At 40.0% G+C, this 24,746-nt stretch overlaps 1 protein-coding gene across 2 annotated transcripts in view; it reads right to left on the reverse strand.

Moving 5' to 3' along the window:
* The window catches only part of LOC101858148 (phosphatidylinositol-3-phosphatase SAC1), a 39,404-nt gene extending 16,481 nt beyond the window's left edge, over window positions 1-22,923 (reverse strand). For both annotated transcript variants that reach the window (XM_005111853.3, XM_035973326.1), the window contains exons 1-11: window positions 22,846-22,923; window positions 16,890-16,993; window positions 13,074-13,151; window positions 11,591-11,718; window positions 10,851-11,000; window positions 10,359-10,452; window positions 7,646-7,833; window positions 6,436-6,519; window positions 5,626-5,694; window positions 3,761-3,840; window positions 2,587-2,685 (exon numbers count right to left, since the gene is read on the reverse strand). In XM_005111853.3, coding sequence (XP_005111910.1) covers window positions 2,587-2,685; window positions 3,761-3,840; window positions 5,626-5,694; window positions 6,436-6,519; window positions 7,646-7,833; window positions 10,359-10,452; window positions 10,851-11,000; window positions 11,591-11,718; window positions 13,074-13,151; window positions 16,890-16,993; window positions 22,846-22,871 — 1,100 coding nt within the window. In that variant the 5' untranslated portion in view covers window positions 22,872-22,923. The remainder of the gene's footprint in view (window positions 1-2,586; window positions 2,686-3,760; window positions 3,841-5,625; window positions 5,695-6,435; window positions 6,520-7,645; window positions 7,834-10,358; window positions 10,453-10,850; window positions 11,001-11,590; window positions 11,719-13,073; window positions 13,152-16,889; window positions 16,994-22,845) is intronic.
* Between the last annotated feature and the right edge of the window lie 1,823 nt (window positions 22,924-24,746).

Genomic DNA, 24,746 nt, shown 5'->3' on the forward strand with positions numbered 1-24,746 from the left:
TTTTTGTTAATTAAAAAAAAAATACATTTGTTTTTTACATTTATTTATTCACTTTGTGTTTTGAATCCATTTGTCAAAAATAATATGTACAAACGTACTACTTTGGAAGGAAACTTTTGATTCAGCTCTTTCACAGTGCCATGACTGACTACACACTACACACACACACCTACATACAGTCTTTTTAAAGCCTAACCTGAACAAAACGAGTTTAACCCCCCCCCCCTCCCAAAAAAAGCATTCAGAACAAGTGCTTCTGCCCTTAAAAAGTAGCCTAATTATCTCACTAATGATTAACTCAAGAAGAGTAACTCTCAGGGCTATACGTCTTCATATCACTGGCTTCTATTTAATGAAATAAAAACAAACCAAACGACTTTTCTCACTTTCCTCGCCCCAACCCCCTTACTGTGCTGCAACAGATGAACAAGTGGCACGTTGATTTAACATCAAAGTGAAAGAGGGGGAGCACAGGTATATGGAGGGAGGGGAGATTAAAAAAAACCCCAAAACAATACCGCTATGAGAGGGGGGAGAGAGAGAGAGAGAGACAGAGAGAGAGTGAGAGAGAGAGAGAGAGAGACTGAGAGAGAGAGAGAGAGACTGAGAGAGAGAGAGAGACTGAGAGAGAGGGAGAGGGAGAGAGAGAGAGAGAGAGAGAGGAGAGAGAGAGAGAGAGAGAGAGAGAGAGAGAGAGAGAGAGAGAGAGAATGAATGAGAGCGAGAGTGTCACAGTTTAACCAAAACATTATATGTTGTAAATGATTTACACCCAGACCTGCCACTCTAGGAAACCTTAAAATCAGGATCTCAGAGGGAAAAAATCGGGATTTGGTGATAAAAATCAGGATCAACAGCAAATCACCACGGTGACTTACTATGCGTCTGAGTATGTGTGTGTGTGTGTGTGTGTATGTGTGTGTGTGTGTGTGTGTGTGTATGTGTGTGTGTTATCATTTTAAAAAAAAATCTTGAAGCATCACATTAAACACTCCTAGTCCATATGTCTACCCCCCTTCACAACCTAAGTTGACCCTGTCAACGGACAGTCCCCGACACACGCGTAACTCACACGCCGAGGTCATGTCACAGGATGTGAAAGCGCGATTGAAACAGCTGTACTGACGGACCGGACTAACTGCGCGTTCACACCAAACACTCCGACGAGCGACAGTAGTTCTAGGCTAACGACAACGGCCGACAGACCAAATGTACCAACAAATCTCGAATCCCTCATATGCGTTCATACCAAAGCAACAACAACTGGCGTGTGTTAGTCTAGTCAGCGCAGTTAGTTGTGTAAGGGTTAGGGAACGACTGTCGCTCGTCCAAGTATTTGATGTGAACGCACGGTTACAAGACTTTAGACGAGGCTTGTTTTGAAAGTAACAGCGGAACTAGGAATATTATCGACTATTAATTGTAGGTCGCAAATTGTAAGTTATCAGGCTATCATCAGAAAATTCTGAGTGCGGGCAAAGACCTAACACAACTTGGGATGGGTCAACTACTAAATCAGGTATCGAAATATCGGGAAATAATGCTCCGAGTTCCTACTGACAAAAAGTTAAACGGGTGCTTCCCACGATAGAAAGCAGAGTAATTTTTTTAAAAATCCGGCGCAACAGTAGACTGGACCAAAAAATCGGGACACATGCGATCGATATCAGGCTGGGCAAAAAATCGGGATATCACGACTAAATCGGGATGAGTGGCAGGTCTGTACACCCCATACTTTCAGGGGCAGCTCACAGAAAAGGTGTATATAATTTATTTTTGTCTTTTTAAACTTCAAGCACATGTTTAGTCTGACAGATTCATTGAGATTTTTTCATCTATTAGAAAAACCCTTAGCCATGAAAGAAGCTGCATGAAGACAATCTTGAGACCATCTTAAGCTAAATTGACCGTCTACATAGACAAAAAGAGCCATACATACACTTAGAGTAGAGGTAGCCCAGTGATCCCCAGATGATATGACTATACTTTTGCTGGTGAGAATCTTGTTTCTACTGTCAAAGAGTGCTATAAAGGAACCTGGTTTTAGTGACCATCCTGTAGTGGTACTTTTGAGTTTTCAAACTTCAAAGGGCAATAATGACTTACTACTAATCTCCTTTAAGATCTTTGCAACTGTGAAATTTATGATTACAAGGCTTATACATTCAACTAAAGAGGAAAAAAAAGATCTTTGTCCCCATCTAGGAAATGATAAAATGTGATGTAGTAGAAATTTTCCGGCAAGATAGTTGTTATAAAGTAAGAGCGAAAAATGTTTTAAAGCCCATCAACATAATTTCGACCATTCAGAAAAAGAGGACTCGAAGGCTGTTATCTGTGCAGGAGGAGGAGAAAATGAGCAGTCATTTTTGCCCAAGAATGTTAACATGAGAGAATTACAGTATGGAACAAAACGGAGAGATACCCCCGGGTCCTTGTTTCAGTATACCGTACGGAATATCTCCAGAAAAACTTACAAACTTTCAGACAGCCAGGTCCTGTTTGAGTAAAAAGGACATTGACACAAAAAGCCATTTAATGCTGAGGAAAAACAAGATTTTAACCGCTCCTCAGCCAAACACTTACCCAAATTGCTTCCGATCTGGATCCAGTCTGCCCAAAAGTATACTCAGTCGGTCCCACCTCATGTGCTTGCATTCTTTGTGAAAGTCAAAAGGCTCATATCTGATGGGAAGGGAAAAGGAATCAACATTATATTTCTTCAAAAAGTATCTTTGTTTACCAAAATTATAACATGTAACCAATGAACATTAAAAAAAAAATCTACTTTTATTGGTCCCAATGAGAGAAAGTTGATTATTTGATTAATGACCTGCATGGTGTAGTAGAAACAACAAAATTGAAGTAACATAAAATGGTCGGTTACAGCATGAATGAAGGAAATCACTTTAAAGCAGTAGAGATTATCAGTTCGTGGGTCTAGAGGAAATGGAAATTCTAAGAGACATTTTGCAAATTTTACAGGAGAAGGAAAAAACTTCCTCATTTCAACAGAACACAATTCTAGGATCCGAAACCCACATGTGGTGTAGAATAAACAAACAAACAAACATAGGCTCACTTTGTAAATGATTTTCTAATCAACTTCTTCCACTCTTGTTAAATCAAACAAACTGTCACTTAGAATACTTTAAAAAAAACAAAAGTGTGAGGTTTTGCAGAGCCATTTGAGAAGAAAAGTATTTTAACTTACGCACTTACAATAGTTTTCTTCCTTTTCTACTACTGGCAGGAATTTTTTGAAGTAGGAAAAGCATTTTAATTGCCACATATAATACTTTTCCTCACAATGTTTTCTCCAGTAGAAGATAGAATAATTTTTCTTTGGGCAGTAACTCAGTCATTTTTAAAGCTACAGCTCTGATTTTTTTAACATAAGTTGCGTCCCTTGATGGAAGTAAGGAATCTGAAAAATCTCCATTTCTGCCGATATGTCCCTTGCAATAGTTTTCCACTAGACCCGTGAGTTGAGCTCATGATACAGAGCGGAAAAGAATGGATCTTCAAAGATTGCAGATAGCCTGTTTTGTTACAAGGTCCTTCATACTGATACTTCAACTCAAATTTCACCTCGATCTTTCATGCATTTCTATGGGTTGGATTTTTGCACCATTTATTGTAATAATGTATTTAATCCCAATATATAGCAGTAAAAAAAAATTAGGTTTCAGAAAAAGTTGTAGAAGGGCCACTTGTGGCCGACACAATCGATATACTTGTGCAGAGAGTAAGCTCAGACCTGACGTTCTTGTTCTGAGCGTTCGTCACAACCTGGGCCAGTCTCTTCTCCAACACTTGCTCAGACCCATGCTGGTTCACCTGACAAGAACAGAAACAATACAACTTATTGTTTTTCTTATATTTGTAGGAGGGTGAGTATGGGTGGGGTAGATGAATAGTGAATAAATCTTTAAGAATCAGAATCAGCAGTGTTACGATTGTATTTTCATAAAACTGAACAAAATGTGTAATAATTTTGCCTAATTCCTTAAAATGTGGAGCCCGGTGATGCTGTGTATCTTTTTGCAGCTGTCCAACCATCATGTGCTGCATGTGAAGTCAAGGCCAAGTTCTTTTGCAATTCATTAGCTTTTGGAATTAGGAAAAGACAAGAAATAAAGAGATATAGCATGTGTTTGCTGGGACCATTGAAAGAATTGCTGGCTCAATATTCTTGAATTTGGCAAAACGCGCTCCCTTTCTATTGGGTCAACATCCAATGCCTGCATGTTTTATTTCATTTCAATTTTGTAGAAAAGTGGACGACATTGATTTTGGGATGCCAAATCTCTCATATTAGACTTAGTGCAGAACTTCTCGTCAATCTCTACTAAAGATTTGATGATTCGTTTCTATTGTAGGACAATACCGATATTAATGAAAGGATGGAAAGATGGAAGCTCTAAGTCTTTGTTCGATGACGAAGCAAGAGAAAAGAAGAGGGTGTTGCTGATTAGCCTTACCACAAATATAAAATTGTCCTTATGTCAGATCATGATCATGACGATGTAACCAAAACTGGTCAGAGCATGCCACCCACACCTCTTGTGTAATCTGCATAATCCATTTCCCATCCATAACTTCACGATCAAACAACCGCACACACAAGTACACAAACATAATTCACACACCATACACCTCAGAGTAGCGCCACACTGTCAATTTGTGGAACAGTTCGACAAATCATGGGTGCTTGAAAAATCAGCATTGCTAATACCAAAGAAAATATAGCAGTTCAGTCAGGGAATGGAATATTGTACAAACTATTTGTGATTTTGAAGTTTGAGAGTTTGTATTATCTGTGCCTGACTGTATATACTAGAAGTACTCATTTATTGTTTATTTAATTGAAAAGAAGTATATTATTATCGATGCAATAACTTTCATGAAAAGCACCTAAAAAATAATACAGACAGAAACAACAGGGGGAAAGTAAAGAAGTCGAACCTGCCAATGGTACCCTCTAGCTATCCATGAGGTGTTCTCATCCCTGCAGTACATAAGTTTGCATTGACTTTTAAAAAGCCTCAAAATAAGAAATAAACATAAGACATTCCAGGCTTTACCCTTCTTCAACTCACATTCATATACTGACACACACAAAGAATGACCAACATATTCAAAATTTAATCATTTAGTATGTAAATAAAAAGTAAGGGTACGGGTTTAATGCTCCTAACAAGACTATCAGTTTATATTAGGGGCAGGAGCTCCAAATTTAACGTTTGTCGCCGATAGGACCGAGCCAAATGAGTTGAGAACCTTGGAAAACCCACAAAACAACCCGAGTTCAAGAACGCCCAGTCTGGGATTCAAACCAGGGCCATCCACTCATTAGTCCAGCAAGATATCAACTGAGCTAACACAGCACCTATTCAGTCTGTGTGCATGTTGAAGAAAGGTGATGCTCAAAAAGTCCGGTGTATATTTGAAGTGAGGAGTCTTTACTTTAAATACAACCATTCCATGATTTTCTCAAATAATCCAGTCTCTTGCAGTTTCGATACCTGTTTATAAGCTCTCCAATCAGTGTGATAAAAGTTAGTTGGACATCCCAGAGAAGAAGACTATTTCAACAAACAGGTCGTAAACAAATCAACTCACCAAATTCACTATAACTTGATTGCCATAGATGTAGACTTGGTGATCAAAATGTTTTTGGAATGCAGATATCTGTGGGTAAAAGTAAAAACAATACAAATATTCCTTCACAAGTACAATACGCATGAGTTAACAATAGTTTAGTTTGACATTGGGAATTAAATTGACCTGATGGGGGGCTCGCGCGGCCTAGAGGTTAAGGCGTTCGCCTCTCATTCAAAGGTCCCGGGTTCGAATCTGGGTACCGACGGAAAAATTTTCCTCTCTAAAATTGTCTCCTTTCACCTCCTGTCCTGCTCTCTAGCAATAATCTGTCGTCTGCTTTCGTCTCCACTTTCTGCCCCCACCCTCTCACTTCTTTTGCCCCCTCCTCTGGGCTCCAGACTCTTTCTGTAGCCTTTCTACTGCTACTCCTTGGCTCCTTCTTACTGCTGTCTTTCAGCCACACCCCTGATCTTCTGGTAGGAAAGATCTACACCTAGCTTTTTCGGACAAGGGCGAAAAATCTCGGAGGTCTTGTGTGCAAGTAGCGCACATTGAAGATCCCTAGGTGGTCTAAAATCGATAAAAGTAGGCTTCGGCTGTCACCCCGGGAAAAATTCAAAATTTACTATCAACTGAAAATGTTTAATGTGTCCCGCGCGCTCATATGATCTCATGCAGTTGCAAGCGCCCTAAAAAACCTACAACCCCCCCCCCCCCCCCCCCAAAAAAACCCCCACAACAACAACTGACTTGATCATTTTTACACCGATATAAATTTTTTTAAAAGTCTGACTTCATTCCCTTCCTGCTAGACAGACAGATACTCACATGATCCACATCCATCAGGACAGGACGAGGAAGTCGTTTCAAATTGGCTTTCTGAGACCAGAACAGAGGAATGGATCCACGAGTCTGAAAAACCAAAGAACAAATCTAGAACAACAAAGGCCAGCAAAGCGAACAAAATAATTTTTTTTTAAACAAAAAATCTAGCCTCAAAACCATAATCATTAACTGTTGAATCCATTAACCCAACTATTTTCGGCATACATGAATATAAGTTTGTATTGTCCTAAATTTGTTTTCTTATAAAACATACATGCACAATAAAAAACCTAGCCTATGGTATCATTTTAGCTGTAAAAGGACCCCCCTGGATCTTTCATGAACAGTCCATTCTCTCAGCCACGAGCCGAGGAAGAAAAAGGCAAGCACCCAGCCTCAGCCCCTGTCACCCTGGCTGTGTCTGTCCATTGGTGTCCTCTCCTTGTCACAACAGGTTACAGGACTCCATCTGTCCACGTCTTTGCTTTTATGAATTACTTCATAAACAAAGTTTGTAGATCACTGTCGGATTTTACATCCTCAGTGTATGATGTAAGAGGTTTCCTCTTCTTCCTTTTTCCTTGTATTTTGTCCAGCTCCGTAGCCACATTCAGGTCTGTTCTTTACATTTCTATTTGCATAGCCAAGGTACTTGGGTCTCATTTAGCTGCTCAGAGAGCATTATACAGACCTGCCACTCTATGAAATCTAAAAATCAGGATTTCAGAGTAAAAAAATCAGGATCTGCTGAAAAAAAATCGGGATCAACGGCAAATCAGTCATAAGGGGCATGGGGGAGGGGTGTTCCCGGTTCCCTATTATGACGCAAGCATGTAAGACAAAACTTGTGCAGGAATAAGTTCACATTTGGGCCTCAAAATAGAGGAAAACTGAATGAGAGCATGAACTCGGGTCTGAGTTGGATAGACTGGGAGAGTGCAGGTTGCAATGATGCTGAAACTCTCGTAGTCTTGAAAATAGTTTGAACATTACTCTAATCATCCATGCAAAAGGCGCGCGTTTTCATACAGTAACAACGTACGACTTTGATCGCATACTCATGGCACCCCCCCCCCAAAAAAAAATATTAAAAAAAAAATAATCCCACCACGGTTGTTCATTTATTGGACACTCAGACACTGGAGCCCAACTGTGATCAGTATCCTGTTAACAATTTTCTACAAAAACAAAACGGAGTGGGAAAAACCCTCACCTGTACGAAAGAGCAGACGTTCTCATTACATTTGAGAATCTGCTCCGTTTCCACAAAGTTGGCGACCTGGCCCTGTAGGTCGACGCCCCTCACATTGAAGCGTGTGCCAGCGCGGAAGATACAGCGCCGGGACACCAGAATGTAGTCCACACTATGGGTGTTGACCTTCGGTGAGCTGATGCTGATGACTGAAGTTACTGGTCAAGGAAACTCAACTCTGCTCGATTTGGTTAAAGTAAAGTACAACCCCCCCCACCCCCATCATTGCACACACTAATTATCACAGTCTGCTGTTTCCTGTTTCAGAAAGAATATTAAGACAGAGCACCAATCACAGTTACTGCGCACTCGGTAAAGCATTTTCAAAAAGGGTAGACCAACGTTACCTTTATCTTTAATTTAACCTGATGGTCCCGAGCACACACTTGACAAGCTTGAGCTTCATCGCTGTTATTTTTCTGTGCACTAAACAGAGACCTCAGGATACTATAGTGTATATCTACCAGGTAACCCATATGAGTTAAGGTACACAGGTCTCGCAGACTTGGGGGAGCAGGGGGGGGGGGGGGGAGGGGGCTCAAAGTGTTAATCTACTACAGAAATAGTTTTCTAACCACAAAATAACAAAAAGCTGCACAATACCAGTTCTTGTTCCTTTGTCAGCAACATGTCTCTGGTGTGCACTAGCTCTTTCAAACCGCTTTCTTTTAGCCACACCCCCGATCTTAGGGCAGGATTGAACACCTTGCCAGCAAATTAAGCGAGTGACATGACTATGGTATCCGCAGGAGGTCAGAGCCAGTCAGATAATTATTAAATCCAATTTGCACTATCCACATTGAATTTTCTCTCCAAACTTGCAAGTAATTTAATCATACAGTGACTTCTTACAAGATACCAAAATAGTCAAATCAAACCTATACGCACAAATCCTCAATAAAGGTGCTACTTTCAGCAGGAAAAAAGACCAAAATAAGTGAAACAATCAAGAACGTTCCCTTCTCAATTCCGACATGTGATCAGATGCAGCTTTATCTCACATGTTACTACAGTTACCACAGCGCAGTACTCAATGCTGAAAGTCACCTCGATAAATCAGAGGATCCTAAAAAGTGCAAAATAGAAATTCAAACAGGTGAAGTTGAGCTGGGCAAGGTGGAATCTCGTATTTTCTATACAGGTAAAAGTGTCAACTGTTTTTAGTACTGCTTTGTAAGACGTCTATCTATAGATGTGACCTATCACCTCGATGGAGCTATGCCATAAGACGAAGCCCATCAGCAATGAGCTAATGCAGCTAAATGTCCAATATATAAGGTGAGTAGCATTTTTATGCTGTGAAAAGGTTTGGAAAATATCATCAGCCACTTGTTCGGAGGAAATTGTACGCCCCAACAGTGATGCTAATGACAAAAAGTCAAAAAGGAAGAAAACCATCGATGCCATGACCAAACTAGACGAGCAGGAATTAAAAAGTAGGTACCAGAAACAAATTTTCCAAAGTAGCTGTATGCCAACTTTATCTGTTTCATATGAAAGGCCTACGTCTCCTGAGAATTTTAGTACCCTTCTTTTACCTCTCTGTCAATTTTTAAGAAAATGGCAGCTGTTTTAAATATGATTGCTAAAGTCGCCAAGCAACCCCATGTTTGATAGATAATTTTAAAAAGTACCAAGTGCACCAAACATCTCCACATTAACAGAAAATACAATCACTATAACCTAGATATGAAGCCTAATTTTTGGTTAAGACAGTAAGATCATTACGAATCAAGTATTTTTTGGCCTCAAACATGATGATCTGTCGTTATTTCGATAAAAACACAGAGCGCTGTCCTGGCTGGCGTCGCACCGGTCCCCGGGGCGAGCGAGTCAGCACTAAACTGCAGTGTGCCAAGTGTTCCCCCCAAGAGGTTCACATGTTTTCCAAGTTTGACGAGAGAATTGATGCAAAATAAGTCTGCGCCGATGACTTTATTCTAATAGAAAATTAACTGAGCTTTCTATAGACACCTTTTTCGGGCCGGTATTTTACATATGTTGTGTTAAAAATGACCCTCGAAAACATGGACGGTATTTTAAAGGCTTTCTATTAAAACTGCAAAATTATACCGTGGGAAAGCCCGTTAAAAGATCTATAGTTGAAATGACGGTATTTATTAATCATCAATCTTTCTGCGAAGTATTCGCAAGCACAGGTGTCAATTTTTTAACCGGCCGACCACTTATTCCAACTGCGAGGGGCTTCGGTTTCCAAATCGAGATGATGATCACTTCGCGGAATTAGGAATTCATGCTCGTTGAATTACATTTTTTAATACAATGGCGCCCCTACTTTCATGCGAATCGTGAGGACGCCAGATCGCGGAGAAATTTCCTTGAAAGGCTAAAAAACCTGGAATTCCTCCGATCTGAGGAAGACTTGCATCACTGCCCAAATTCTAAATTCTTTTTTATGGCAGTGTCTTAATCTGTGGTATCGATAGCATGTGCTCAAAAATTATTTTGTCAGAATCGAAATTCTAAAATTTTAAAAGAAGCAGGAAAAGATAAATAAAATGTGTAAAATTGTTTTAAGACATAAAAGTTTTTTCTCTCTCTTGAACAATTTTGCCTTCTGGGATTAGAGCACTAGAACAGCTTGCCAATAAAAAACAAAAAAAAACACCAAAAAAATACAGGCAAAATTGATAAGTTTGGCAGACAAAGATACATCCCAGCATAACAGGCATACAGAACTTGGCCAGGTCTGGTTGTTGGGACAGCTCTCTCAGGACATGGCTGTTCCATATAAACCTCTGGTCCGCCTGTGGGACAAATGAAGGAGGTACGTTATAAAAGTGTGTTAGTCACATGAAAACAAACAGAAAAATCCAGTAACCTTCAGGAAAGTTTACAAAATGAATGATTAAAAGGTACGCTAGTCACATGAAAATATAGCCTGAAAAGGAATGAAAAAAGTTTGAGCGTTTAGAAACAAAAAAAAGCAAACAACAAATATTTATACAGCAATAACATTTTTCTGGCTTGCACTCTAAGTAAAAAATAAGATCTAAAGACATGTTACCCAAAAAAGACATCAGACTACATGAGAAACTAGTGGCTTGAAGAAGATGGTACTTGAAGACAAAGTAAACGGCTAAATTTCACACTTCACCGGCAGGGTAAACAGACTGGAAAGACATAAAAACAGAAGAAAACTAACCCTTTCAAGTAAACCAAGAGACTGAAAGTCTGGGCTGGTGTTGTAGAGCCGCTGTATTGAGTGAGTCAGGTCGTAGGTAGGAGAGAAGTAGAAATTCTCTGTGTTCAACATCATATCCACAAGAGCCAAGTAGGTTTTGTTGATCGACACCTGGACAAGGGAATGAAAAAAAAACAACCCCTAAACAAATTATTCTACTTACTGCTATTTTCTTAAAGAAATGATGCTCTGAAATTTGCATAAACACCAGGCCGAGTTTAGAAACCTAAATTTTACCATCATCATATGGACCAGTTCAAAATAAACCAAAAGCAATCTAATACCTCCTACACATTGCTAGCTGAGCGTGTTAGAAAGGGGAAAAAAAAGGGGCCAACTATGAAAATAAAAAACTTACTGATCTTGCTTCTTTCCCAGTTTCTGAGACACATTTTAAGTTCACCACTTATTCAAGTATCTCTACATGTAGACAAAGCAATATGTTCAGTCTGGTAAAACTAAAGTATAACCAACCTCCCCCACCCTTTCACACTGCTTGATCTAATGAGCAATATTCAGGGTTCAATTAATGTCTCCCGGGAACAGGAAATGACATGCCATGATCATCTTGATCCGTGAAGATGTGGAGGGTTAAGCTTTACCTTTTCCCAGTCGACCATAAACCCAGCCCCATAGCAAACAAAGTGAATCTGTGCGCCACAAGTCATCACTCTGACAATGTAAATAAGCCCATGATGTACCTGTTTCTCTGTCAGGTGAGTGAAGGATCTCTTGTAGCTGAGAACCTCTGTTCCCGTCACCTTCCATATGTCAGACCCAAGGATTGACCCAACTTTTTCCCTCTTGGTGATCACCATGAGGTAAGGCCCTGTAACACAAGACAGCCAATATAATACAGATTAGGGTCGGGGTAAAGATAAGCACACCCACATGACAACACTCCTCTATGACAGCCATTTTGTGCTGGGAGAGAGCAAGATAAACAGTCAGAAAGAACAGAGAGAAAAGTAGTAAGTTTAAAAAGTGTTGAGGGAAGAGAAGCACACCAACATAACATTCATTTAGTGCAGGAAAAAGGTAAAACAGACAGACAAGAACAAAAGAAAGGGAGGAAAGAAGCAAGACCTAAAAGTGACCCCCTCCAACTACCAAAGGGGAAATTCTTCAGATAGATAGAGAGAGAGATATACAGATAGATTTTAAAATAAATACCTTTTTGTTTTTTTTGTTTTTGTAAAGTGTTTTACGGCGCTCGCAACTGCATAGGTCATATGAGCGCGCAGAACACTCCTAATATTTTCAGTTGGTAGGAAATTTTGAATTTTGCCCGGGTGGCGGCCGAAGCCTACTCTTATTGATTTTAGACCACCAAGGGATCTTTATCGTGCGCAACTTGCACACGGGCCCTCCGAGATTTTTCGCCCTTGTCCGAGAAGGCTAGGTGTAGATCTTTCCTACCAGAAGATCAGGGGTGTGGCAGAAAGACAGCAGTAAGGAGGAGCCAAGAAGTAGCAGTGGAAAGGCTGCAGAAAGAGTCAGGAGCCCAGAGGGGGGGGGGGGGATGTGAGGGGGTGGGGGCAGAAAGTGGAAATGAAAGCAGACAACAGAACATTGCTAGAGAGCAGGAAAGGAGGTGAAAGGAGACAATTTTAGAGAAGAAAATTTTTCTGTCGCTACCCGGATTCGAACCCGGGACCTTTGAATGAGAGGCCAACACCTTAACCTCTAGGCCACGAGAGCCCCATATAAATACCTTTAATAATGGATAGGCAGATAATAATGTACACTGATGATGGAGAATGAGAGGGGGGGGAGGTGGTGAGGAGAGATAGAGAGAAAGAGAGAGGAGCGTGAGACAGACAGATAGACATACGGACAGAACTTATGACTTGCACATCAATTCAAAGTCAGCGCATGTATCTTAGTGGACTAACAAAGAGAAGGAAAATAATACGAAACTCACAGACATTAAAATTCATTAAAAAGTTATTTGTTAATCGATTTTCAAAATCGACAAAGGTATTTTAATCTCCAGTGCAGTGTCCAGCACATAAAACAATTTTCACTTTATAATAATGATTTTAGAAAAACCACTGTGCTTAGCTGAACACTATATAGAACACAAACATCTCTTAGACCCCATTCCTTCACCAATCCCTTGATAAAGTAAGGCGGAAATAGAAAAAAAACAACAACCCGTAGTAAACAACCCAAACAGCCTACCTGCGACCAGTCTGATGATTCCCACAATTCCATATATGGTCTTTGTGATGGCAGATGCAGGGATCCCACTTTCACCACCTTCAGAACAGAAAACAAAAACCAAATACTCAAAAAGCAAGAAGCTGAAATCCGTCAAAGTAAGGAAAAAAAATTCTGGAGACAAAAGCTTAATCTAAATGTAAAGATGAGATCGTACATCTTTTTTTCACATTTGAAGAACCCTTTCATACAAATTGTCACCTCATCTTATTATAATGTGGGTCATTAAATTGCCTTTCATTTTCATACGGTTTATAGAGAGGCCATAAAATAACGCTTAGATTTCACATGAAGTGATCAGTTTAATTAATGTTAATACCAACATAAGAACTAGATGGAATAGACCACAACAGACCATCCAACAACCATCGGCGACATAGCCTCATACAGAAAACTCAAGGAAAATACAAACACTGCCTTTCCTGAAAAGGCAAAGTCAGTTTTCCACAAACATGTTCAAATCATGAGGATATACAGTATGACACGGATAGGTTGAACACAGAAGACTAGAAATCATGCATCCGTCGAACTGTACCTGAGGTCTGGTTTTTCTTCTTCTTTATCTTTGTAAGAAAATCTCGCGTAGCTCGAACACAAACACAAAATAGTCAAACCAATTACGCCGCCATAGACGTCTAAAGTCAATGTCCTCTGAGGTGCACTTGAGACAAAATAATAATAACAATAAAACACATATGGGAAAAGGCCAGGTTGGTAAAATACTACCGCAACCCCCCCCCCCTCCACAGAAGCAGCTAGCGGTGCTATTTTCAGCACGCTGCTCGACATGTGTGCCTAGGCTCTAGGTTTATGCTAGATTGGGTCCAGCTAGGCTTGTGTGGAGCGGGCGAGAGGAAGGGTTGTGCATCACACGATATATTGTTTTCCCTGAGATAGCAATCTTTGTTGCTTCCCTTGGTTCTCTGACACAGTCGATGCCATAAAACTGCTCACGTACCCCTCAAACCATCGAGGCCTGTCCCAACGAATTCGAGCAATCCGTGTTAAACTGTATAACATAGACAAGAGACATTAACTCAAAATGACAACTTTCAGAGCGCACTCTTAAACCACTTGGTATTCTCCCAGTATCTGAAGTACCGAATCAATTGCATGGTCATGTAAATTGAATTTTGACATCACCAAGGATTATTGCAAGTAAAGAAACTTGATAAAAAAAGAATCAGGTTGCAATTACAGCAAATGTCACCATCAAAACAGTGAAAGGCTTCTTGTTTGATAAGTTTGACGAATATCACATTCTGAAACAGAAAACACTTTAATTTGTCCTTTCATACAAATAATAGAAAACACTAGCTTTTTTAAACTAGTAAAGTTATTATATTGAAGGTACTAGATTGCTCTAACATTGAGAATGTATTGTCTGTGAGAGTCCAACCTGAACGCTATTTTTTACACATCAAATTTCCAAAACTCTCTTCAATTCTTTAAAAAAATCATGCCTTTATAAAAACATTTGAAAAACGCCTAAAGAAATTACCACCCCATTTTATTCTTTTTGTGGGTCAATCTTTATTTTGAAAATTCCAGGACCACTTTGCTCACTAATATATCAACTTTCATATTCTAACCAATTTGAAATGAGAGGAAAGGAATGGCGTAGGAGTCGGCTGTACGCATGTGAGATTTTCCTTGCAACAGCACTGACACGGCCCTCTTGTTTCAAACTTTCCAAGTCAAGGCAGTTAACCATGTTAATTGTTTTAATGTTTTTATCTCCCTTTATTTTCTCTCTATTTCTTTGTATGGGGGGCTTCCACGGACATGACATATTACGGAAATCTCGAACACTATTTCCAATTCCCGTCGAATTCAAAGTTTACCCGTGTTTGACTGTGCAGTTGAACCTGTGTAAGACAGAATCGCAAGGAAGCCAAAAAAAAATTCCATCTCAGACTGGGGAATTTAGGGGGATCAAGGATCGCTTGTCCAGCAGGCAAGCAGTGGTCAAAACTTCACACCTCTCAACTGCTATCCTCTCCGCCGAAGACATGTGTCAGTCCTACTTATCCAATTACCACCAGTACTTGGATTTCAATGGACCACTGTTTGACCTATTAAAAACAGATGTGACTGAAAATCTCCTTTAATTCCATCCTTAGCCCCATCCATCGGTGCAACAAGCACAGTCAATCAATGCCAACCCTCACTGCCATGTAACAACGATTCGAGGAATTATTTTCTTAGCTGGCCGTGCGATCAGGGTGCAGGCACTGGTCAAACTAATTTCACACCCCTGGATGCTAGCTACCCAGGAAAGTTTCCTTGGGGGCTCGCTACTCGAGTACTTTCACTGGCACCCACACCACCCTGAACATCTGCATCGCCCAGGGCTCAAGTAGATGGGGTAACGTCTACCCCTAAATTGCACTTGTACTCCCCTTCTCCGCCAAGCGGCGGCATAAAGTTTAGAGCCGTGGAACCAAACTTGCGAGTTTTGTTTTAAAGGACAGAGCGGGCGAAGCATTTTCTGTCTTAGACAGGTAAAACCCTCGGACGAGAGCGAAGTTTTCTTTGCATTTCCGTGTTGGACAAGTTTTCGTTTTATACAGGTAATTAAAGAGGAATATATCAAGGGGGGAGCAGGGAGTTTTCTTTAAGACAGGTTTCCGTTTTACACAGGTTTCTGTTAAGGCATGCCCGACAGTATATTTTATCCAAATATTTTTGTGGAATCCATTTGTAGCGTCAAAAATTTAAAGACTCCAATTCATGATAGAATGCTTCTCTTCACTTTCACTACTTCTCCTTTCTTCTCTTCACACACTTTTTAGAATCTTGAAAACAAATCACCTTTTAATAAACCCTAATAAAACGTTCACAGCTTTTCCTATATGTTAAGTGACTTGATAGATTCAAAATGGAGGTTTCATCATCATCCAGTGCCAGATCTGTGACAGATATCGGCGATCATGGTTTTCCATTCATTCCTTCGCTCGGATGCTCTCAAAAAAGCTATGTTTCCCTGATCTTTCCCTGTACTGTTACCCATTTGTCTAGGTTCCTTAAGTATGTTGTTCTGGGCCTACCCATGCCTCGCTTGCCCTCAATTTTGCCAGTGAGGGCTACATGTTCAAGACCCTTATGTCAATTCAGGTGTCCCAAAAACTGCATTTGTCGTGTCCTGATTGTTTTTTTAACATTGAGCGTCCCACGTGGGCTTCATCAAGTACTACCTCATTTGATTTCTTTTCCTTCCACGATAATCTTCGCAGTCTCCTAAGAAACCACATTTCTGTTGCTTCTATTTTATTTTCACTGTCTTTAGTGATTGTCCAGCATTCACAGCCATATAGAAGGGTTGACCAAACATAGCATTTCAGGACTTTCATTTTGGTGTTCATTGAGATATGTTTCTATTTTTCAGGATTGGGCTAATTTTATTGAAACTAGCCTTAGCCATTGCAGTTCTCCTTTTCATTTCTGAGAAACATTTGGCATCAAATGTTATCATATATCCTAGATATTTAAACTGTTGGACTTGTTTGATTTTTTCCCCTTTGCTAAAGAGATTACAACTAGGATTTGCTGCTTTTTTGGATATTACCATGCATTCTGTTTTCTTTACATTCAATAATAATCCTTTACGTTCACTTTCTGTTACCACAGTATCTAGAAGCAATTGAAGGTCCTTTTCGGAGCCTGCTATTAAAACTCTGTGTGATAATATTGAGTGTGTATCCCTCTAAAAAGCTAAGCCTTTACAAAACAAAATCAAAAGTTGTAAGACGAAGACAAAGGAAGAGGGACACTTACTTTGGAGGGAAATTTCCTGTGTGAGTCGATCAATAACAAGAACATCTTCCTGTCCTGCTGAGTTAGACACTGGTTCCACAATAAATTTCTCTGAAGTAATGTGACTGTGTAAAGAAAGAAAATGGCAAAAATCAATTTTTTAAAATCTTCAGTAAGCTGCTCCCAGCAGCTTGAGGTCAGAACAGTAATGCCCGTGTTCCACTGTCTGTTAGTTACTTAATAGTAGCTTCGTCAGAATCCTTTACAATGACAAAGACATGAATTTATTAACTAATTTTCGTCAATTTCCAAATTGTGGTTTCTCTTACCGAGAACTCTTTCATGATGATTAAGAACTATCACTATGAACAAAAGTTCAATCTTTTTGATGTAATGACCGATTTATTGAAGTGTATGTCACTCTGTTTCGTACTTAAAGAGGTTTCCCGTATAGTAAGAAAACTGCCTCCACAGAAAAAGTGTTGAAATCTTAACATAACTTTCAACATATATCTCTATATCTCTCTTTGAATCATTATTTCATCAGAATTAATGTCTTATTTCACTGTCATAATTCAGTGTTATTTCAAATTATTTTATGAATATCAGAAGAACTTTTTGCTTATACATTAAGTTCGAATCAAGATGTTGCCACACTTGCAATTATATGCCCTAAACAGCCACTCTTCAAGAAAATCATTCAGCTAGAGCCCAGAGCACAAGTTGACACAAGAGCTGCATTTCCATTGCACTTAGAATAGTATTTGGCTATTCTTCAATGATCTAATCAAAATTTAATAAACTATCTAGGCCTACTCTGTTATGATTAGTCCTATATCAGGACTATAATTTATTTACTAGCCTATAGATCTAGATCTACATCATTGATTTGAATACATTTAATCATTTTACATGGTAGGCCTAGATTCTCTAGATCTAGAAAGGCTCTACCATTGTTCCCACCCCGGGAGGGAATAACATTTTCTCTTATTCCCACCCCCCTACGGGGATTCAAAAATATTTAATTCACCCCCCGGGTGGATATGAGATTTTCTCTTAAATCCCCCCCCCCCCCCGCCTTCCCCCGGAGGGAAATAAACATATTTTACTCACCCCCACCCCTTTTGATATGACAAAAAACATTCAACAGCTAAAAGTGACATTTTTTCCCCTTTGCATTAGCACTCTCGTTTGAATGAGCTCAATATTTCCACTCCCAGCATTAAATAGTAGAGGTGTACTAGACTGATCTAGATCTGGATCTAGCACTTAGATCTGCCAGAGGAAATGTGTCTAATTCTCACCCCAGGTTTAAAGGTCGGCCTTCAGCCTGTATTACATCTTATAAAACTATATCTAGATAGATAGGAAAGATCAGAAGTGACCTGACCCAGGGGGGAATAACAAACAAAAAATTATTCCCACCCAGGGCGGGAACACTCACTTCCATCTAGAAATCAAGAAATCAGTCAGTTTTAGAATCTAAGAAGGCTATCTTTCTCATGTTCTTGTTCATTTATGATTATTTCATCATCATTATGAATCTTCCTGACTTATTTTTCTATAAAGTAATAATTCCGAAATAATATTGTTGTAGGGGTGAGTGAAAACTGAGCCACACAAAACAACTTAGATCTACCAGAGAGCAGTTAACAGAAGACAGATTGATGAAGACAGTTACTAAGATAGATATAGAATAGATTTTGATACATACGTGGCTAAACGTAGAACGACACATCTGCCTGATTGGCGGCTAATTTTAGTAATGTGATGTCATCACATCCTGGGATACCCACAAACTATGTTTAGAAGACTTTGGAGATACCAAAGATCATGTGGTAGAGAATCTTTGGAGATACCGAATGGAACGACATGTTTGGTCAGTGACTTGAAATATTATACAGTGTCAATGTGTTTCGCATGATAAAATTTCACACTTGCAGCTAAATGCAGCCTGTCATCCATGCTGTCTGATTGGTTACAAGGCTTCCGGTATGTCAATAACATTTCGGAATTCCGGTAGTGATACTTGAAATTGAAACACGGTAAACACAAAGATAATAAAGTGTGCGGAAATTGCAGTAAAGACGCCTGAAGATTACCCCCCCCCCCCCCCCCTCGAGCATGACAAACAAGGCACAAAAGAGAAAAGCAGCAGTATCATTGGAACACTGCATCATATCACATTACCGGTATTCCTAGAAAAACATCGCACCAAAGCCAAAGCATCGTGCTATAGATCTAGATCTATATATCAAAGATTCTCTACACACGATCTTTGGTGACAGGCGGTTGGCTATTTTTAAAACGTAGTCACGTGATCAGAGGGGTATCCTGGTCAGGCACTCCTGTACAACTGCGGTCCCGTTAGATCTAGGCCTAGCACTATATCACACTAAAAAAGACTACTGATCGATACTGATTTAAATGCCCCTGGTCTGACGTCACACAAGATGGCTGCCTTATCTAAAAGGCCATCTCTATTCTCACCCCGGGTGAGAATAGCGCAGGCGAGATTTTTGGCCATTTTCATCAGGTGTGCGTTCACCATGATAGCCTATGCCAACCAGTGAAGCATTCACAGTGAACCACTGTGATACAGAAGTGTAGAATTCTGTGCCGCGAACAAACGTTCCAGCGCTCTTGTGTTGAAAGTGTGCAATTATGTCTGTGGGTGGCGAGAGAGAGGGAGAGAGAGGGAGGGAGGGGGGGAGAGAGAGACAGAGAGGGAGGGAGGGGGGGGGGGAGGGAGAGAGAGAGAGAGAGAGAGAGAGAGAGAGAGAGAAAGAGAGAGAGAGAGAGAGAGAGAGAGAGAGAGAGAGAGAGAGAGAGAGAGAGAGAGAGAGAGAGAGAGAGAGAGAGAGAGAGAGAGAGAGAGGTGGAGGAGTAGATCTTGCGAGAACTTCTGGGCAAAACAAAATGGCGACCCGTGTAGTTGAGCTCGATTCGAAAAGTGAAGTAGCCATAGAGCATCTTTGTAGACGATCAAATCAGCTTACTTTTGTGCTTTAACGTCATTTTTTCGGTAGCTCCCAACCTGCAATTGTTATTCACTGGTTTTGGCCCTGAGAGTAAGGGGGTTTCAGGGGGGGACCTCATAAAAATAAGGTGGGAGCCTGATTCTACCAGGTCATAATTTTATTTTTTGCAGTTGTTAGGTTTGATAATATCTTAGCTCGCCGCGCATCAAACGTATAGATCTATATATCTAGAAGCTCAAATAAGGGGGGTGGGAACTACCAAAAAAGGACCATTTTTTCTTTCTGAGTGTCTACGTACACAGTAACCAGCCACCTAGATCTAGCCTCAGTGTCTACGTACATGGTAACCGGGCACGTAGTCTCAGTGTTATGTGCACAGTAACCGGGCACGTAGCCTCAATATCACGTACACACGGTAACCGGCAACCGGGCATGTAGTTTCAGTGTCACGTACACAGTAACCGGGCAGTTCAGAACTCCAAGTTCAGCCTTTGTCATCCGGTGTGGCCTTCATCCCCACCCCTCCCTCGACTGTACCTTTAAAAAAATCAATAATGCCCCCATTGCGGAGTCCTATACTTCCCAGCGCACAGACTTTGAATGAACTTTGGTGACCCAACCGGTACTCACAATGTGATGCACACATGCAGGTTCACTGACCTGTCACGATGGTGAGCCCGACAAGACGCTTGTATCTAGCATCTGCGTTTGTCGCGGCCGCGATGTAATATCCTGTACTTTTTCTTTTTAGGGTTAAAACGACCAATCTTCGGAAAGATGGACACACGCCCTTATTTTTTGGGTTAATTTTTGTAGTTATTTATGATGTGCTGTTCTAATTTTTATTTCATTCTGTTGTGAAACCTACTTTTTTCATGTTTTTCCATTATATGTGGCTGCAAATGATTAGTGCTGGATGCTTATTAAAACAGAACATATTGAAATTTCTTGAGCTTTAGATTAAGTTACCTCTATCAACATATTGCTATGTCGTCACCGAGAGTTGAAAGCTTGAACATTAGTGGCAACTTTTATTGGCAACTTTTGTCATTTTTTGTAGCAACTTTTGGACAAAAAAAGGGCAACAAACACAGATGCTAGTTGCATTATTGTATGACTTTCTCTTTTTTCAGCAAGTGACAGCACAGGACAAATATTGATTTAGTTCCGGTTTTACACTGTGTACGTAGATACTGAGACTAAGTGCCCGGTTACTGTTAGCGTGTACGTAGACACTCCGTTTTTTCTTCGCTTTTGTCACATCATCCACACCAAAAGACAGTAGATCTGTTCCGAAATTAGGAAAAACAGGTCTTGTTTCACACCGGGTGAGAATAGCCAATGCTGGCAAGTCTCAACCGGGGAGAGAAGAAGTCGATCGTATTTTTACTCTCCCCCCAGGTGAGGATAGCCACTTCCTCCCTAAAAATAGCTTGCATCGTTCTACGTTTAGTCGCATGTAGTTAGGCCTATCTAGATCTAGCCTCTAGCTGTAGATCTAGATCTAGATTCTAGACCTAGAATTCTAGAGACAGAAGACAAGAGATTTAACATTACCACTAGAAGCTACATACCACCGGCGACCGCCGACGGATGATGCATGCGATGCTCGTTACTTGGCAAAATAAAAATGCTAGAATCTACTAAGACCAGCAAAGAAGGAAGTGGCTATTCTCACCCGGGGTGAGAATAGAAATATGATCGACCTCTCACCCCGGGTGAGACTTGCCACCGTAGGCTATTCTCACCCAGTGTGAAACAAGACCTGTTTTTCCTAATTTCGGAATACTTTCTATCGATGTAGATGATCAAATGGATAAAGGCAAAGAAAAGATTACGTTATAGCACAAAAGTAAGCTAATTTTATCGACTACAAAGATGCTATGGCTATTTCACTTTTCGAATCGAGCCGAACAACGGGGGTCGCCATTTTGTTTTGCCCAGAAGTTCTCGCAAGATCTACTCCTCCCCTCTTCTCTCTCTCTGTATCTTTCTGAATACTGTCTATCGGTGTGGACGATCAAATTGACCAAAACAAATTTTAAAATGATGTTAAAACACAAAAGTAAATTAATTTGGCTGTCTACAAAGATGCTACGGCTATTTAACTTTTCGAATCGAGCCGAACTACCCGGGTCGCCATTTTGTTTTGCCCGGAAGTTCTCGCGCTACTCCTCTCTCTCTCTCTTTCTCTCTCCACTGCCCACAGACAAAATTGTACGCTTTTAGTTTTAGTAGGCTAACAGTAGTAATGGAACGTTTGTTCACAGCACAGAATTCTACAATTTTTCTGTTCAGTGTAGAATTCTGTGGTTTAGGGTGAACGCAAAATTGGTTGGCCTAGATCTAGATCTAGATCTAGGCTATAACGGTGAACGTGCACCGGGTGAGAATAGCCAAAAGACTCTCCTCAGACCTGAGAATAGAGGTGGCCTAAAATAGTTTGCGTCGTTCTACGTTTAGTCGCATGTAGGCCTATCTAGATCTAGATCTAGATATCTAGATCAAGATCTAGATCTAGATTCAAGATCTAGATCTAGATATATATCTAGATATCTAGATCTAACCTCTAGCTGTAGATCTAGATCTAGAATCTAGATCTATATCTAGATCTAGATTCTAGACCTAGAAAATCTAGAATCTATTCTAGAATTCTAGAGACAGAAGACAAGAGATTTAACATTACCACTAGAATCTACTAGATCTATATATCTAGATCTAGATCTAGATCTAGATTCTAGATCTAGAATCTAATCTAGAAATCTAGATCTAAATCTAGATTCTAATCCGACGGATGATGTATTGTATGCGATGCTCGTTACTTAGCAAAATAAATGCTAGAATCTACTAAGACCAGCAAATAAAACAGTGCATCAGTGCAATGTACACACGGAAACAAACATTAATCTGTGTTTGCAAATTCAAGAAGAAATTCTGTTCAGAAAGGAACATACTCATTTTGTTAAAAAAGATTTCATGAGAAAACGCCCACTTACAGTTTCATGAAGTCATGAACCGCCATGTTGGCAGCTGGGTCAAAAACTAAACAGTTTTACGCTGAGAGAGAAGAGCGCTAGAAACGGGGAACAACTAGTACAACTTCGTCCCAGTCGTCATGATTGACCATTACATTTTCGCCCATCTTATTATCTTATAATAATATTATTATAATTATTATTGCTATACTCTAAGATATCAAATAAGCGCCCCCCCCCCCCCCCATGCTTATTCATTTTCAGGTTTTTTTTGCGCACCCCCGTTCCTTATTCCATACCCCCCGTTTATCCTTTGATTATTTTCCAACTTGCCAGGAGCGACGGTCATGCGAAACATTATATTATCTAGAATCTAGATTAGATATTATATCAAAATGATACTTCTTTTTTGTTGTTAGTAAATGACAAATTACCCTCAGTAATAGTACCGGTACCGGGTTGGCTACCTCAATTGTCTGTGTATTTTAAAAAAAACTTTGGAAACTTTGGTTTATACTTTTTAATGAAACTGGTATTAAGTTCCTAAATGAGAAAAATTGTCTCAGTAATTTACTAAAATCACTAAAATTTCATGATCTTTTGTTCCTTTATTCACTGAAGGAGAAATAAAACCGATTTGTTCCTACTGGTACAGGGGTATGAGTATGAGGTTGGATGTGCGCCCCCCCCCCCCCCCCAAATCGGGCCCCCGTTTATTAATTTTGGACCACTTGTCCACTCCCCCCCTCTTTATTCCTACCCCCCCCCCCCTTTATTCGATATCTTAGAGTAGGCCTACTATGTATTTAGCTATCTGACTTCATACAGACAGGTGGGAAGAAGAATGGAGACGACACATTACATGTATTTAATTGTTCCCCCTCAGAAAGTGGAAACGAAAGCAGACGACAGAACATTAAGTTAGAGAGAAGGAAGGGTGTGAAAGGAAAACATTTAAGAGAAGAAAATTTTCAGTCGCAATTCGGATGCGAACCCAGGACCTATTGAATGAGAGGCGAAAACCTTAACCTCTAGACCACGAGAGCCCCAGTGTTTTTCTTAGGGGAATTTTGAAAGACAGAGTCAACGGAAACATCACAAACAATCAAACAGTTGAAATTCTTATAAGAAGCTCAAAGAATCGATCCAAAAACATGCCAGGTGAAAATTTATAGCAAAGTGTTAGCGCTTGTCAGGAGATAAATGGTCAATACCTGGAGGTATATTACAAATTAAATGCACCACTTCCCCAGACTTTAAAAGAAAATGTCAAGTTAAAAGAAAGTTGTTCTTTAACTGCACAAATAAATGGTATTGTTGATTTTAGAGAGGTTATCAAGTTTTGCATTTTACTCAGTCTTGACTGAAATTTTAAAATAACTTGATAGTTTTCAAACACGTAGGTAGATTTTCTTCGTCAGAGTAATGGATTTGACGTCCCGTTAGTAGAATTTTATTTATGTAAAAAGGTTGGTATATAAAGATGATCGAGTCATTGTCCTTTAAATACGTCATTTGTTAGACCTCCTGTACAAGCAAATTATACCGGCTCTGAGTATAGACGTGTCAAAATAACCGTGTCCATTCCTCCAAAAGTCACCAACAATTTTCAAATCTTGCGACTCACACCTAAGACTAAATAATGCTCGATGTGGTAAGGTCGAGATTCCTACGTCACTTGGCAGGGGGGAAATTTACTGACAAGCTATCACATTTGACAGGTAATCTTCGTGGAGCAGTCGAAAACGCTAACAAGATTCGTGTATCGTGTGTACCTGTCTTTCATTCGTATGCATGTAGGAGAGCTTCCGAAAAGTTTGCTTGCTCTCCAATATATTATTATATAAACAGTATTCCCCTTGTTGTGACGTTGTTTTTTTTTCTTTTCTATACCATTACTAACTAACTTTCCCATAGGTGAA

This window comes from Aplysia californica, unplaced genomic scaffold (genome assembly GCF_000002075.1).
Source record: "Aplysia californica isolate F4 #8 unplaced genomic scaffold, AplCal3.0 scaffold01137, whole genome shotgun sequence".
Classification (NCBI taxonomy): domain Eukaryota; kingdom Metazoa; phylum Mollusca; class Gastropoda; order Aplysiida; family Aplysiidae; genus Aplysia; species Aplysia californica.